The sequence below is a fragment of the Corythoichthys intestinalis genome, chromosome 14, assembly GCF_030265065.1.
Source record: "Corythoichthys intestinalis isolate RoL2023-P3 chromosome 14, ASM3026506v1, whole genome shotgun sequence".
In the NCBI taxonomy this organism is placed as follows: domain Eukaryota; kingdom Metazoa; phylum Chordata; class Actinopteri; order Syngnathiformes; family Syngnathidae; genus Corythoichthys; species Corythoichthys intestinalis.
In genome coordinates, this window is record NC_080408.1 from 22,210,732 (window position 1) to 22,227,880 (window position 17,149).

At 39.5% G+C, this 17,149-nt stretch overlaps 3 protein-coding genes across 4 annotated transcripts in view; 1 reads left to right on the forward strand and 2 right to left on the reverse strand.

Annotated features, from left to right (window-relative positions):
* Window positions 1-23: 23 nt before the first annotated feature.
* On the forward strand, window positions 24-15,993 carry tmub1 (transmembrane and ubiquitin-like domain containing 1). Its single transcript, XM_057856994.1, has 3 exons — window positions 24-251; window positions 1,751-2,102; window positions 15,534-15,993. The coding sequence occupies exons 2-3, from the start codon at window positions 1,771-1,773 to the stop codon at window positions 15,889-15,891; spliced, it is 690 nt and encodes a 229-aa protein (XP_057712977.1). The 5' UTR covers window positions 24-251; window positions 1,751-1,770; the 3' UTR covers window positions 15,892-15,993.
* On the reverse strand, window positions 3,879-10,033 carry LOC130929649 (uncharacterized). 2 transcript variants are annotated; one of them, XM_057856992.1, is made up of 17 exons: window positions 8,754-10,033; window positions 8,528-8,667; window positions 8,239-8,443; window positions 8,050-8,154; window positions 7,755-7,948; window positions 7,498-7,639; window positions 6,756-7,412; window positions 6,525-6,623; window positions 6,358-6,464; window positions 6,133-6,252; window positions 5,739-6,016; window positions 5,444-5,509; window positions 4,624-4,684; window positions 4,501-4,551; window positions 4,394-4,438; window positions 4,242-4,306; window positions 3,879-4,139 (listed from the first exon to the last, which is right to left on the reverse strand). In XM_057856992.1, exons 1-17 carry the CDS (start codon window positions 9,943-9,945, stop codon window positions 3,989-3,991), a joined length of 3,678 nt encoding a protein of 1,225 aa, XP_057712975.1. In that variant the 5' UTR covers window positions 9,946-10,033; the 3' UTR covers window positions 3,879-3,988. The 2 variants fall into 2 exon arrangements, with proteins under 2 accessions (XP_057712975.1, XP_057712976.1); XM_057856993.1 differs by lacking the exons at window positions 8,528-8,667; window positions 8,754-10,033 and having other exon boundaries at window positions 8,239-8,444.
* Window positions 12,146-17,149, reverse strand: part of LOC130929922 (dynein beta chain, ciliary-like) — a 50,086-nt gene continuing 45,082 nt past the window's right edge. Inside the window, exon 13 of the mRNA XM_057857552.1 lies at window positions 12,146-15,948. Within this exon, the coding sequence (XP_057713535.1) occupies window positions 15,910-15,948 (39 nt within the window). The 3' untranslated portion in view covers window positions 12,146-15,909. The remainder of the gene's footprint in view (window positions 15,949-17,149) is intronic.

Genomic DNA, 17,149 nt, shown 5'->3' on the forward strand with positions numbered 1-17,149 from the left:
CAGCCCCTCCTAGTCTAAACAGAATTGACGTCTATCGCCGTCAATGGCAGTCCAAAAACCAAATGAAGACAAATCCGTGATTTACTGACAACAGGTTTTATTATTACACTAAAAAACGTCCACAAGGAGGCGCCATCAGCCAAGACCACAGAAGAAGACAAGGCGGATGTGTTGTGAGAGAGTGAAGTTAGTAAACGAGAACCCTATTAGCTTCCAGGCTAACACCTGACATGAGACTTAAAAGCTGAACCGTAAGTTTTTTCTTCGTTCTTCCGCACACTCTGGCAAAATTCAACTGTTCAAACTGTGACTTAGGTGCGGGGAGCTCACGTTGAGCTTGTTTACGTTCGTTTGACATCTTTTGGCGACGTTCACTCGCGGTTAGCATGTAGCTCGTTGGCCTTCCATGTGACGTCAGTGGCCGGTTAAAAAGCTGAGCTAAAAGTCTCCTTTTGTTTGATTTAAGTCTCCTAAACTTGTGTTAGAGTGGCAAGGTCTGGAATTTTTTTTTCTTTTCATTTTTAATGACTGTTTGGCTTTTTGAGCTAGGTTTTATGTTTTGGAAGGGGCTCTGTTGGAGAGCTCAATCGGAGTGGGGGGCTGCTTGAAGGGTTTTAGAGGAGTCTGATTGCGTGTACACACGTTGCTATGGTAACAGTAAAATCCCGCATGAGGGTAAAGTGGGGAATCGATAAGGCAACTAATTAAGGATTATGAACAGAAAATTAATGGTTGATAGTGGTTAAGTGGTTGGTTGAGTGGGTCGTCAACTGATTGAAAGGTTCGATTCCAACTTGTGCCCATTGTCTTTCTATCCTTGGGCAAGATACTTATTTATCCCTACATGCCTGTGTGAAGGTACCGTGAGAACAAATGGTTGATGGTGGTCAGAAGTGCCGTTAGAGCGGATTGGCTACCTCGCTTCTGTCGAACTGCCCCAGTAGTGGCTTACTACGGTTGAGTGTTGGATGAAAGAATAATGCAATAAAAAGCGACTTTTGAATGTCCAAAAAAGTCTTATATAAACCAATGCATTATAATAATAATTATTATTATTATTAACACATAAGCTGTCATTGACGGTGACAGACGAACCAGAGTTCCTTCCAAAAAATTAGCTTATTTTACTTGACTTATTTTACAACGATCATTCAATAATTAGCGACAATAGCAATCAAGAGGTTAACCAATTTTGAACAAAGGGATTTTTTTTAACCATTAATTAATCGTTTTGGACAAAAAGGTATCAACGCTTGACCAAAAACGAACCAATTTCCCTACTAACCGATTTAGAGAAAAAAAGTTTGACAGTTACTTTAATATTTTGGACCAAAAATGAGTGCCAAATATTAACCAGCTCTTCACCAATACCTAACTAGTGTGGACCAAATATTCACAATTTATGACCTACCAACTTTTGACCATTAATTTTAACATATTGGACTGAAAATTAAACACTTGGACCAAATATGAACAATTCTTGATCAGAACTTACCAATTATTTTTTTTCACCAAAAATGCAAAAATTTTTTTTGGGGGGGGGGGGGGCGGAGACCAAGAATCAAAGTTGCTTCATAAAATGTTTTCACATAGAGCACAGTAATTTTAGTATCTTACCACTTTCCAACAACCTTCAATAAAACTCATTGGCGGCAATAGATGGCCATTACATCGATGGGACTGAATCATGATTATTTTTTAGCACCAGCCATCCCAGTCTCTTGACTGTGGCACCATCTTCCCCGTTTAGGCGGTGCATGACCGGCGGCGATGTCGTTGATCGAGGGCGTCGGTGACGAGGTGACGCTGGTGCTGGCGGTGCTGGCGGCAGCGGTGGTGCTACTGCTGGCCTGGACCTCCACCCGAACCTCAGAGCATCCGCGGGCACCAGTACCTCCCGCCGCCACCGCCCCTCCTCCGACCGCCTCGAGCCCGGACTCTGTCCCAGCCGCCGAAGCCCCGCCCCGAGTTGACGACAAGAGCGACGAGGCGGCGGTGAGCGACGACTCTGAGAGGAACATGGTGGTCCGACTCAAGTTTCTTAACGACACAGAGAGGACTGCGCACGTCAAACCTCAAGACACCGTCGGATACATTAAAAGGTAACGTCATTTCAGTAAAAAAAAAAAAAAATTTCAAACAACCATTTTCGATAGATTGCTAATAAGTTTATTCACTATATTAAACAAAATTTTTATTGTATACAATTTTTAACTAATGAAATGTGATAACTAAATGAAATTAAAATGAATATACAGTGATCTCTCGCTATATCACGCTTCAAACTTCGCACCCTCAGTCCATCGCGGATTTTTTTTTTATTTTAAAAAAAATATATATTTAAAACGGTTAAGATATATGCATGTAAATATGTACATTTTTATATATATATCATTTATATTATATTTAGACCAATTAAGGGAGTGCCTAAAAAATAGATTATTAGATGCATGGTGATTCGACACGTGACGATTCGATTAGGTTTCATAAATGTTCAAAAACGATGATTTTCCCTAATAACTTTATGACAGCCGCTCGTAGCGGAACAAAATTCAAGACACGTCTACCGCCCGGACACCTTTAACGGACGGACGGACGCACGCACGCACGCACGCACAACGTTGTGGTGGATGCTGCCGGTTACTGAACGAGAGATTTACTCCTTTTCAAAAGACTGGAAAATAAATGTGTGTATGAGATAGGCAGAGCCTGGCGGACGTGCTTCTGTGCGCAAGTATTTTTTAGCGCGAGAGATAGTTCGTTGCTCCTTGTCTTTCAGTTGTCCAGCAGTAGGTTCAAGTCGTGTTAGTTGGAAAAAGTCCCTAGTGTTTTGCTAAGACCCGTGTCCGTCTATCAGAGATGAGTACACGAACCCTCTTGTACTGTTTAGCCTTAATTGTTGTTGTTATTAGCTAGCGCCGAGCGCTATGCTAATTAGCGAATTTGCTAACGTGTTTCCATGTCCATTTGTGTGTTGTTTGGTGTACATAAAGTTACTCCAGATGCAGAACGTGTAAAACCAGGATTAAGTACAGCGGTAACATTAAAAACATTCCAAATAGTACAGAAATCTGTGAAAACAAAGTATTTTTGTTAAAAGAAGTCTTTTCTAAAGACACTTTCTTTGTTTCCAGAAAATGTGGAATTCATTCCACCAGAGTAAGTTATTTTGTATTGTGGAGAGAAATAAGTACTGCCTTTGAAACAGCTAAAGTTTTCAAGAGAGTCTGGCTGCAGCCCGCCTCTCTCAGTCCCCTGCGCCGCTCTTCTCAGTGCCGAACCCGCAGACAGGAAATGACGCAATATCGCAGCTCTCAGACCGGAAATGACATCATAAAGCCGCGCTCGGCCTCCGCAAAACCGGAACAGCCACTTGTGTCCATTTAAACGTAATGACTACTTTACTTTTCACACGTCTTTATTTTGTTTGTTTCGGCATCACTCATTAATTATGATTGAAATAACATTTTATATACGTACTCCATCAATTGATTTAGTGAAAAACGTGAGATTAACTCTTTCGGCGTGCGCAATCACTGTCAAGCACCCGAGAAGCACCCAGGCACATCAAAATTAAAATACACTTCAACGCAATCATGGTTTATTTGTACTGAAAAACCGCCCGTGATCCGAGAGGGTGATCCCGCACAGCGTGTGCTGTAGTTAGTCAATTGTCAAATTTACTTAGAAAGTGAAGAAATATTAGGAATTGATGTTATATTTAAAATATTTGCATTTTAAAAAGGGGACACATCTATATGCTGTAGCTTAATAACAACAATTTCATCTGGTAAAAAAATAATTTAAAAAATCTTATATTTTCTTATTTTACCTTTTGCCATTTAAAACCATTAATGAGTGTGCAACAACTTCAACTGCTCCAAGTAATGGTGGTTTATTTCAAACATTCATTCATTCATCATCAGAAATGACAACATTGTTGTAACGTGCTATGCTTTTATTTTTTCATTGTCTAATTGAAGATATATTAGATCATTTCTCTGGTCCACATCTCTTTGTCTTGTACCCCCTCAGCGATGGTATCATATTTCCTTTTCTTCAACCTGAAGACTGGTGGCACTTCACCCTGCAAGAGGGCTTTTGCCTCATTTGTCCAATGGGCAAACAATTTCCCGTGGCTCACATACGTGAAAAAAAATAACAGAAATAAGTACAGTATTCCAAAATTTCCAAAAAGAAGGTGCTGTGTTAATGTCATTTCAACAGTTTCAAAGACTTACCACCCAAGTTCAAAATTTTCCACCAACAATATGCACCACCACTTCCTCAAAGTTGGCATATCAGTCTTACAAAAATGAAAAACATGTTAATACAGAATAACCACAAAGAGATTGTGTAGCACAATTGTAATGATTCGGTGAACTTCACTTACGATGTTAAAATCAAAGGGAGCGTCCAGAACACCGTACAAAGCATACTACAAAAGAATAAATGAATAAATATCACACAAGACAAAATTAGGCAATAAAACTCACCTACCATCAACATGAAGATGCCACAGTCATTCCCATATGGCTGTCCCGGGAAACCCTAACGAAAGAATTTAGCTAAATCACCTCCTTGAAGTTTTGATACAATAAATAAGGAAACTTTTACAAATACCTGTATATCTGTTCCAATTATCTCTGTCCAAGTCCCTGCATTAATAGACTGGCAGAGGTTTCTGCATTTGAAAATAAAGCTCCATATTAAATACAGTAGTTAAACAATTATAAACGTTTTTCATGCAAACACAGCACACCAAACAGTCAAATGACTCATGCAAACCAAACATTCTCCATTTCAGCAGGCTTTTTATAGTGCCATTTTATAAATTCAGCTTCACATTACTGCATTAATCATTTGGAACGCAATTCTGTTTTAAATGAAGGGACACCATAAAAAGACTGAAACATAGGAATACCCTCTAAGAAAAACCAAACCAAGCTTTTCCGGAATGTCATGGAAATGCCATGCAGATAAGAACGGATATTGAATTTTGTCAGTGACCTCAAAAGCTCCCTCATCTCGTGATCACCAAATCCTAATTTTGTGTATGTACATTTGGAGTCTAGAAAGACTATGTCTCTCTGTAATGGCTTCAAAACCTATATAGTTCATGTGGAGGACATTAAAACAGTGTGAAAAGACAAAACAGAACAAAGCAGCATTTTCACATCAAGTTTCAAATAAAAGTAAGCACAATCTAAGAAAGCAGAATTATCATGCATGACACTACTTACAAATAAAACTATAATAGGAAGCAGGATTTTTAAAGACAGCCGTCAAAATGCAGATGCAGAATGTAAGTAACAAAAAGAGGAGTTTGTTGGGAAATGGCCAAGAAGACAGTGATGGTCTATCCGTTCCCAAAAGTAAATGGATTAGCCATGTCAATTTATGTAAACAGTCGTGATGCTTACAGATAATCATGCTTACTTACAGATAACATGAAGTGTCCAGGTTGCCAAATGGGAACAACGACAGCATCTCTGTTTTTGACGTCAATCTATTGGAAGGAAATATTAAAAGAAACCATGGAAACCTATCACAATGAAATACTGACAGAGCTGAGTGAGAAAGCACTTTCATCTTCTGATACTGTTTTATATATTGGATTCCCCCCCCCCCATACCAAAGTTTGTCACAAATAATAGGAATTTTGATTACTTAATTTGTTATGACTTGACTGTACTTAGAAAATCAACCAAACCCCAGTTGTTACTACTCATCCTTACAGGCAAATGCATGAGTGGGTCACATTCTGTAGGCTTACGCCATGTCGCGACAACATAGAGGTCGGCCACAAATATGTTCTTTCCCTGAGAAATACATCATATATTACACACTGACATACGATATATACATATAAACATACGCACACACCTATATGCGCCCATACATGCATACACACATGCTGTACAGTTAAAATGATACCTTTCGACTCCAAAAATATACTTTTTCGTACCTTTGAATGAGCTATTCGTTGGACAAGTTCCAAACATGCATTTCCTATCTGCAAAAAAAAAGAAAAAAAGAAAAAAAAAAAAAAAACATAAAAAGTTAGCTTTCACTTAATTGTAGAGGTGACATGATGTTCTTTAAAGAAAATTAAAAAACACAACAACTCACAGTTGATTCCATTTCCCTGTTTAATCCAAGGGTCCAAAAGTCAGAACGTGTCAGACAGGCTTTATTTGTTTGGACTATCAACTCCGTTTCTGGCCTCTCAATGTCCAAGATGTACGCAAGCTGACAGCAATATTGATTGTTAATGAAAGCAAGAGAAAATAAACATTTATGAGCCAATCCAAATTTCTAGTGAGCACAACATTTGTCTCAGACATAAAAACATACCAGCCGTTCTTGAGCAGGATGAGTTTTAACTGCCCATGAAGCTCTGCATGGTCTTATGCTCTCACAATTTGTAATGACCGCACAGTGGGTTCCACATTGTTCATTGTCTATAAAAAAAAACGTGTTTAGCACAGTCAACAATTTAAAGTACTGATTATACTACTTACTTCCACTGGTATCTGTGTTGCACCCCTGTATGTGTAGGGGATGACTATCATTTGGGGGTTGTGATTTAAGTTCTTCTGAATGTGATTGAGGTCTTGGAGCTTGTAAAAAATAAAATGAAATATAAATACATTAAAAACAATAGCACTTCATTTCAATAATATTGGTAAAAAAACAATCAAAGGAAGAAGGAGAAAGGATGTAAAAAAAGACAGAAGAAGATTTGATTTTACCAAACACAGCTTGTCCAAAGTCATTCAGAGTAATATCACTCAGATGATGGGAGTCAAGTCCTCTCTGTAATTGTTTTTCCAAAAGTCTGGCATTTGTAGTATTATTTCGGTGATGAATAATGTTTCTCATTAAAAAAATATGTGTCGACGGTGCCATGTTGTTGAGAAAATAATTGTTTTTCTGCATGCTTGCAAAAAGCTGCTCAGCCACTTGGCTATTCAATGAACCCTGAAGTTCAGGAACCAGGTCGATCCTTCTTAGGATTTCCTGTGGATCTTTTGTATTGGTCTCATGAAATTTGTCATATAAAACATAGTGGTCTGAGGAGCCAGTCAGAGGATGTCCATGTTTTTGGGGAGTTTGGGACTTTTCTGTCAACCATGGTAGAGAGATTTTGAGTTTTTTTTGCTGCGCTTTACTGATGTTGTCACTAAGTGATGCAGCCAGTCTGCCTTCGTGTGGCCTGAAAGGTAAGGCGTTTGGCAAACGGAGGTTGGCATGCGTTGTCAAGCCTCGTGCAAAATCATAGACGGAGACGTTTGGAAGATGTTTCCAAGATAAAAGGAGGTCTGTAAAATCCCTCGGAGACTCTGCCCTCAAGTTAAATTTAAGGCTGTAAACCACAGCATGAGGACAGAGGATCACAGACCATCCACCTTGAAAAAAGATAACATAAAACAACAATTAGAACATATGCCTACTTAGGCTCAATGTGTTACTGTCTTTATGTACAATCCTTACCAGATGCACCCCATATCTTTTGGAATATTTTATCATATGAATGTCTTGTCTTCATTTCTTCTCGTAGCCTAATGATAAGATCCATCCGTGATCCCCTACAATCTAGATTGCAGGCCTTGCAAAGTTTGCGCACAGTTGAAACCTTTCACAAATAGAAATACATTCAGCAACAGCCTTTGTCAACACAGGCACTGTATTCACATTTTTCTCCAGAAAAAGAGAAAAAACAAATTCAACAAAAATGCATATAAATTTACCTTCTGTTTCATTAGCTCATCAACAAGACGATCCTCTGACACCATGCTGACTTCAGTTTCAGCTGAGGATTTCGAAGCTGACAGTTTTTCGTACTCCGTGTTAAGCACAACCTCTGACTTTCGCGTATTCTTTCCAATCCATGGGGCCCAATACTCAAAATTTGGTTTAACACCAAAGGGGTTTTTTGCATGAGCTGAAAACAAACCAAATAAAGGATTTAGAGTTTATTAGAATGAAAGAAGGAGTTTACTAAAAGGGGTCATGTCAAATATGAATAAAAAGAAATCCAAATACTTGGGGTAAATCCGTAAGAAATCATCTCCAGTTGAACATTATCCCAGAAATGTTCAATGTCGACTTCACCAGTAAAGTCTTCAGAAGCTTCCTTGATGTCACTCACTTATTTAAAGAAATACACAGACTGTTTACTACATACTGTTGTTGACATGCATCTCCACTTAAAAATACGCAATCAATGCTTACCGGGTAAATTAAAAACTCCCTTTTTGTGGAGGTCCATCACCACTACTGGTGGGTAGTATCCACAGCAGACACACGAAAAAGAATAATCGTGGTTTGTCAGTGCCTCAAAGTGGTAGTAAGCATGGCAGATGGTGTCTGGGGCAGGAAATTTTTCTTTCCTAAGACTTTCCAGTGAATGTATCACCTTTGATATTGATACATGGTTCTACAGGGGGAAAAAAATATTAATACATTGCAAAAACAAAGTCTTTCCCCCCTAATGCAAAAAAAAAAAAAAAAAATTGAATACCTGCAGGTTGTGTCTTAGGTACACACAAAGTTCAAGGCTCAGTACCAGATGATCATTAAAATTGTGTAGACCATCCTTCCATTCTTGATACCTGTAAACCATTTGGCACTGTGGACATCTCCTGAAATAGGTCGAAACATCTAGTACAGAAAAAAATAAATTAAAAAAAATTAAATGGAGGAGTCTATCCAAAATACTTTTTTTTTTAAATGAAATAATAACTTACTTCCAATCACACCATTCATGGTGACTATCTTAGCTTTTCCAGTAATTCTTGTGGATTTATGTAGCTGAACAGTGTCTGGACAGACAGTGCAAATTGTCTCTGCTGGATGCAATTCTGCCATGTAGTCAGTAGTGGCCTTTGGCTGCAAAAGCTCACCAGGTAGGTCATCTGGAAGCTTTTTGTGAGTGTAAATGTAATTCGACAACTGCCTTAAGTTTTCATTCAACGGTGGATAAGTACTGTCATGCTTCTGATGGAGTGTGGTTGGACTAGGAGGCTGGGTTATAAACAGGTCACGATTTGTTTGGAATAAATGCCATTTGCTGATATTTTTGTGTAAACACGAACGCCTTGGTTTGGCACAAGGGCAATGCCATGTATTCTCAGAAGCATTGTATGTAACAATTAACCTTCCAAGACGGGTGTAATGACTCAGAACTGGCTCATATATGGAGAAGCACAAATGCTTTGTTGTCAGCTTAAAATCTACTTGTGCACAGAGAGGTATATGACTCATCTGTGCAACATGTTGTCTTTTAAGGCATGAGGCTTTTTTTGCCACCCCAAAAAATTGAAGTGCCACCATTTCCTCCAAAACATTGGCCAAAAGTCTTTCTTCCTTCACTGTCTGAGTACAGTACTGTAACGAGCGGATGTGCTCACAGTGTTTAAATGGTAGACCACTTCTTACTGCCAAGAAGTGATATTGTCTGCACTCTTCCAACTCACACTCCACTTTGTGTTGATGTCCGAAGGTCTTATTTTGTACATGAACCGGTACAGAGAAACCATGCTTCGACTTTTGCACAGCAAAAATTGCGTTGTCTGGGTCCACACAGGCACTATTCAAATGATCCTGGACTGAAATATCCTTCGATTCTTTTTTGTGTTTTCTTTGGATGTGTTTTGGAATGTTCTTCTTGAAGCACACAAGACTGCAGTGGGGACATTTGACTTTCTTATTATCCAGCAGCATATGCTTATCCTCCAGGGCAACTGTTGACATGGCACAGTATGTGTGGTCATCAATATGGGAAGGGCTCTTGCTGATGACTGGAAAGGGGGATACTGTCTTTAGGGGTGAGGATGTCAGTGCAACTAGGGTAGATGGGAGTGGATTCATCGTGGTCCCAGGAGCCAAGGCAGATGTATTCAGACTTCTCTTTTGACAAGCCACCAAGTGTTTGGCCATGTCACTTTTTTTTAGTACAGTCTTCGGACAGAAAGGGCAATGGAAATGTCCTGAGTTCCTGCATTCCAGATTGCATCTGCATATCGTTTTATCTGAGAATAAATCAAATGGGTAAAATGGTTATGTAGGTGAACCATGCAACGTACACGCCAGGAGGCTTAAAAACAACATACAAACTCACCTTCAAACGAAATGGAATTTTGGATGTGTACTTCCAAGTGTTTCTTAAACTTGCTGAATTTAGTTGCCTTTAATGAAGGACACAGCGGGCAGTGGTAGAGTGAACAGCAGCTTTTACACCGGTCAGCTGCTATTTGTTCACCTCTTGCAAGAATTGAAAGATGCATCTACAGAATGCAAAAATAACAACAATAAAATGACACAGATTTACAGAAAAAGCTTTTCTTGCTTTTTCAGTTTTTTATTTTTAATTTCATTTTTTACTTAAAAAAAAAAAAGATTTTCTTCATATGTAAACATACGAAAGACGAGACCAGACAAAACAAATGACGCCAAAACAACACCATAAAACAATAAAAACCGCAAGCTGGGAATAGCAGAAAAGAAAATAATGAAAAATAAGACAGCAATACAATGAAAACTACACAAGGGAGACTGTTCATTGTCAATAAAATGTAAAAAAAAAAAAAAAAAAAAAAAAAAGAAAGAAAGAAAACAAAAACATAAGCAGCATTCGCAAATTCGCTGCTTAATGTATTAATGTATCAGTACGTACACAATAATAAAACTCGAACAAAGTTGTATAATAGTACAGTTTTTTCTATTTATCTTCTGGATAAACACTTAATGTTTCCTTTGCAAGTGTTATTTAGTTTATTTAATATTTTTGAAAATGCATTAGTACGCTTTTAAAACTTTTTTTCAGTGCGGGCACCTACCGTGTTTTCTTCGAGAGCGTTGAAATGACTTAACTTGTTTTCGTCGCAAGGGTGACGGCATTTCCGGTCTGAGGTGCCTGAGAGCTGCGATATTGCGTCATTTCCTGTCTGCGGGATCGGCACTGAGACGAGCGGCGCAGGGGACTGAGAGAGGCGGGCTGCAGCCAGACGCCTCTCAAAGTTTTTGCACCCTCTTGTGAATAAGAGTATCTCAAGGTCAGCTGTGTTTTGTGTAGGCATGCTGAGAAATTAGTGCTGTTACTGGTTAAAAAAAAAAAAAAAAAAAAAAAGTTTAAGGGCAGCTTTTTGTTTTATGGGCATGTTTCCGTCGTTCCTGTTGAATCATTAGGATATTTTAAATAAATAATGCACATAAATTTGTTTGGCTACTTAATTAGTAATGTACGATGCATCGATAACCGTGATCGTCGTCAATACCGTGATCATCCTTCAATAATCGAATCGTAGAACCCTGAATCGTAATCGAATCGAATCGTGGGGTGCCTAAGATGGCACACTCCTAATACCAATGCTTTTAAATATGAAAAAAATACAATGAACACACCCAATGTAATGTTAATGTAAATAAGCTCCGCCTCTACTTAGTTTTTGATTTTCGCGGTCCCTCCCATGCACCACGAAAAACGAAGTATCACTGTTATAGTTTTTTTACTTCCATAGTATTTAACTCATTCCCTGCCATTGACAACAATGGACTTCCAATTCAATTTAATTAGAAGGAATCTCTGAATTCTCATGTTTCAGTTCGACTGACGGCGCTAGACGTCCAAACTGTTTTGACTGGGAGAGGGTGAATGAACGAACGTCCATTCATTTGCCCTTCCCAGCCGAGATCAGATGTTTTTCCCTCCTCTCAGTCGAAATTGTTTGGACGTCTAGCGTCATCAATGGCAGCCAATGAGTTAATGCAGTTGAAATCATTAACTGAGGTAAACTGTGATTATTCGCATTGTGTATAATCATGATTTCAGGATTTAGCATGTTTCTTTGGTATTACTTAAGTCATTGCCTGCCATTGACGAGGTGCCCTGTCCCAGTCAAAATGGATTAGACTTCTGGCACTATCAATGGCCAATGAGTTAATATCGGTTACTTTATTAATATGGCAGTAAAATTTATTTTTAAAAATGTGTATTAATTGCACCATTTGAATTCATAGTAGACTGATTAATAGCAGTTATTCAAACCGGTTAATTAATCAAACTACACTTTAACTCACTAATAGTGGGAACCCTATTTTCACTGCCATTGATGACGCTAGACGTCCAATCCATTTTAAACATTCGCCCCACCCAGCCGAGATTGGACATCTAGTGCCGTCGATGGCAGCCAGTAAGTATAAAAAACAAAGGCGTAAATCAAATTTCACAATTTTAATCAAGAAAAATGCATAGGAAAACAAATGTAAAAATAGACATTGATTTTCTAAAGTGCCATTGAGGTGAAAGTCCGCCATATTTACTTGCGAGTTAGCATCATCTTCAACCATCCTGCTAGATTTTTCATTTTGGCTATTTTTCCGGGCTCGCAAATAGTGTTGCACCGATACCTGGCTTCGTTTTTGAAAAATTATACAACAAATAGATTTTCTAAGACTGCATACTCACTTGAATCTGAACTAATTGCTATCATGGCTTGCTCAGTCACCTTATACCAGACATGTCCAAAGTCCGGCCCGGGGGCCAAATGCGGTCCATGGTCAAATTTCATCCGGCCCCCAACTTCTGTCATAAAATATCATCTGGCCCGCACACAGACCTAACAAATTGGTCAGCAGTACTGCCACCAGCATATGAAGTAGCTTATACACTAAATGCTGCTCCTCATTTATCCACTAAAAGGCAGCAGTACTCTAAGCAACATTACCCCGTGTGACCCTTTACTCTCAATTTTCTAAAATGGCAACAATCAGCAAAAAAAAGAAAGTTGACTGCGATGGCCGACGTTTCAAGGATAGGTGGAAATTGGACTATTTCTTCACTAAAATACGCAACAACTGTGTCTGCCTCATTTGCAAAGAGACAGTCGCTGTTTTTAGAGTTCAATGTGAGGCGATATTACCAAACAAGACACGCTGACATGTACGACAAGATTACAGGGAAGATATATAGCGAGAAATTGAAGCAACTTGAAGTTAGTTTTTTTACAGCAGCAGTATTTCGCAAGAGCCCGAGAGATGAAAGAGAACGCCACAAAGGCTATTTGCGCGATTGTTGAAATTGTTAATTGAAAAAAAATAGTAAAGCAAATGTGACACAGAATGGCCTGCTAAAATTTGCTTAAATATATTGTTCTACGTAAAGGACGTCAGTCAAGATCGGCCCCCCACATTTTTACCACACCAAATTTGGCCCCCTTTGCAAAAAGTTTGGACACCCCTGCCTTATACCATATTAGTACATTAGCTTAGCTCATGCTCATCACTTTTGGAAGGAGACTACACAAGTTCTCTGGCCTACTTTTCCGTTTTACCACCTTCTAACAAAGTTAACATCTTAACACTCATGTCAATGTTATAAAACGTTAAATCCTGGCTGGTATTACTGCTCAACATATACCATTCACAAGCAAAAATATCTTCTCGTTTTAAAAAAAACAAGATTTGACTCCCACTGTCCATCTTAATGAAAAGTTGTTGAATGCTTTTTTCCATTAGTGCATTCTTTGTTTTTTCTTCATTTTCTTCGATGGCGTTTTTGATCGGCAACCATCTCGGGAAGAGCGACGAGCGCTGTTTCATTTACAGCAGTGCTTGAAACTGAAGGTCATCATGTGGAGGGAAACTAGTGTTTGGAAACTAGGGCTGCAACTAATTATTATTTTCATAATTGATTAATCAGATGATTAATTAAACAATTATTGTTATTGTCTATACGTATTAGAAGGGTATAATGGTCAAAGTTACATCGCCAACTGCAGACCCCTAACAACTTCTAGTTCATGTAATGTAAAAATAAGTAATATGACGATTTTAATCTTGTGATTTTAGGACTTTTCCTGCATTATTCCAATCTCTTAATATTACACCAAATGCAGTGGTGTTCGCTAGAGGTGTGCAAAATTTCCAATTCTTAGATTATTTGCGATTCGGCCGTGGAAGATTCGAGAACGATTCACAAATATCCAAATTCCGATTATTGAAATATGCCAAGTAAAGCGGAAGTACAACACACTCAGCTCGCCGCGCGGTCTTGGGGACAGTGAGGAATGGAGCGAGAGTAGCTAAACATCATGCTTCTCATTACCCGGCCCCTCGGGTAATGCCAATGCTCAACTCACGGCTCTAGCTCAACTCATGCCAAGAGATAAAAAAAAAACAACAACATACCTGACTGCTGCCGAAAAGCTGCTACAAAGTACATCCACATAATGTTATGGTAGATATCATTTATATAGGACTAGATGCATTATAGATTCGGTAGCGTTAGCAGCACATCTACAAAAAGCTAGATGCGGGCGTAGTAAACGGCCGCCATCTTAAAGCAGTACACTTCCCTGCAAGGCTGTTGTAGCGAACCTTCCAAGCAAACCTAATTAACTTTTTATCTAAAATACTCCTAAATCGGTAAAATATTGACTTGAATCTATCTTTAAAATAGCTTTAAAACTTTCACATGTCGAAAGTAGACAAAAGGGAAATTAAGGAATAACTGGAGCAATTTTAACAACTTTAACGGTTGATTCACAACATTAAATTAATTGAATGTAGTTTAAAGCTGCTGATACAGAATGGGGACTGGAGTTTTTTATTTACTGTTATTTTTGTATATTTTTTTACTGCTATATGTTAACTTGATACTGAAATAGTAGTTTGGTTTAGCCTGAGAGTATTTTTGAACAATTTTGGAACTAATGTACAAAACATTTAAAAATAAATAAATTAAAAAAAAAGGAGGGGGGTGCATCAATAATCGTTTTATAATCGAATCGGAGCCTCTGAATCGTAATCGAATCGTTAGGGGCCCAAAGATTCCCAGCTCTTTTGTTTGCACAGACCGTGCGTCGCGAAGAGACAATCCTGTTTCACCTAACTTAAAAATAAGCAACAAAACAACTTCAGTAATACTGCATATTTTGACCATTCAAATAGTCCTTTGTTGACTGGGCTCTGGTAACTTAAGTAATGTGAATGTCTTGCGATGAGTCTTTATATCGGCCCAGAAGGAGATTAGTCGTTCCCCAACCCAGTGGTTGTGGGTTCGATTTCCCGCCCTGGTGACCTTTGTCCTTTAGCAAGATATTGAACTGACGTTACTCCTGATGCTACGTCATCAATAGGTAAATGTCATAAATAATGTCAAAGTACTTTCCTTGAAGGTAGAAAAGCACGATACAAGTGTACCATCCCTGTACCATATGTCGGCTATTAGTCGACTGATGGCTGATCTTAAAAGAAGTTCATTTATCAGCCGGCCAATAATCTTTATTAGAAAACAGCGTCTACAAATGGAACCGATGCCTGATCATCAAAAAAATATCTTATATCGGCCAGCTGATATATCTGTCAAATTTTATTGTACAGCACCGGTTCAATATTTATTTGCACTCGCCAATACCTGCATTTTGGCACGGTATCGGGGCCCCTTTCAATACTAGTATCGGTGCAACACTATTAGCAACCCAAAAATGTCAGCGACAGCTGGTAAGTCAGTGTGTGCCCCCCGGCAGGACGTACTTCTCGGGGCAGGAGCGCCACGTCCGCCTTATCTACCAAGGTCAGCTCTTACGGGATGACGGCGCCACGCTGGAAGCGCTCCACCTGTCGCACAACTGCGTGCTGCACTGCCACATCTCACAGCACGCGGCGGCGGCGGCGGGCACAGAAGGCGGCGCGGCGGCGGCCGAGCAGGTCCAGGTGGCGCTCAACGTGGGCGGCCTGATGGTGCCGCTGCTGGTGCTGATGCTAGCCGTGCTGTGGTATTGCCAAATCCAGTACCGCCACCTTTTCACGGCCCCGGCGTCGGCGTCGCTGCTGGGCGTCACCGTCTTCCTCAGCCTGCTGGCCTTCGGAATCTACCGTCGCTAGAAACTTTTCATCTCGTGCCTATTTGGTTTCCGTTTCCGCCACCAGGTGGCCTCCCGTCTGGATGTTGACGAAAGAAATTCTATTAAATCATTGACTGTAAAATGTTGCGCTGTCATTTTCTTTTTGTCTTATCTGACGCTGCCGCGTCCAAAGCTGATGACGTGGCCGCCGCCGAGCTTTTTTTGGGTAATATGCGGTCCTTCCGAGAGGAACGCCGCTACCGTCATGCGACGGCTGAATAAAAACAGCAGCGTGGATCATGCCACTACTCTTTAAATGAGGCTAACGTGATGGGCGTCACATCTCGCGGCTCCGCCATCAGCTCTGAAACACATCACAACACGGGGGGCACATCAAGCGCTTTGCAGACAACCTTCAGATTGATTTATAAGACTGGGCTATGAGCGTCTGCGGGAGGCGGAACAACAACTTCCTGCAGGAAGTTTACCTGTTATGGAGGAACGGGAGTGCCAATGAATACACAAATGTGTATTTTATTATTCAATATTTATTTCAATGTTTACTTCAATTTTTCAAATATTTGTTTTCATACATGTATTGCTTATCTAAATGTTACGTATATTCCATTTTTATTTTTCATTTTTTATCCGTGTCACCCCTGCCCAGCTCACACCCACCCTCCAAGTATGATGGGCCAAAGAGTTTGATTTCATACAGCACAAGGGAGAACTAGAGTGCCAAAATGAAATAAATAGACAGCAATAAATAAGCTTGATTTCATTATTAGTCTAACTAAATTTTGAAGCATAAAAATAGAAAATGTTGAACTAAAAATTGAAATACAGTAGGGCCAAAATTATTGGGTATCTTACAAAATATTTCACCCATTTTACATTAACCAAGCCGCGTCCTAGTATAATGTCGGGGACTTAGCCTGTAATCGTCATACGTGAAAGCAGCTGGTTAAGTCTCCGGTCAGTGCGCGAAGGCTGATGACCTATATATCATAGCGCGCCAATCGTCATTTCCTCTTTCTTTGCAGTAAGACGAAAAGCAGTGCACAAACATCTCAATTATCCACATAGAAAACTGGCGCGAATGTGCGCGCACAAGCCAGAAGTACGCCATATACACACAGCAGTGACGTGCGGTCAGGGGAGGCAGGTGAGGCAGAGCCTCATCTGTCATCATGACAAAAAAATAATTATAGCATCAAATTCATATTAATATTTGTCCATTGCTCTTTATGTATGACTCATTTCAAACATTTTTTATAGTCAAAATCGCTGAATTTTCC

What these genes read in the sequence shown, in the direction of transcription:
- tmub1 (XM_057856994.1), top strand. Translation starts at nt 1,771, where the DNA reads ATGTCGTTGATCGAGGGCGTCGGTGACGAGGTGACGCTGGTGCTGGCG. An exon ending in ACCGTCGGATACATTAAAAG is followed by an intron (nt 2,103 to 15,533) that starts GTAACGTCATTT and finishes GCCCCCCGGCAG; the next exon opens with GACGTACTTCTCGGGGCAGG.
- LOC130929649 (XM_057856992.1), bottom strand. Translation starts at nt 9,945, where the DNA reads ATGGCCAAACACTTGGTGGCTTGTCAAAAGAGAAGTCTGAATACATCT. An exon ending in AAAGATATGGGGTGCATCTG is followed by an intron (nt 7,413 to 7,497) that starts GTAAGGATTGTA and finishes TCTTTTTTCAAG; the next exon opens with GTGGATGGTCTGTGATCCTC. An exon ending in GAAAATTTTGAACTTGGGTG is followed by an intron (nt 4,140 to 4,241) that starts GTAAGTCTTTGA and finishes CACGTATGTGAG; the next exon opens with CCACGGGAAATTGTTTGCCC.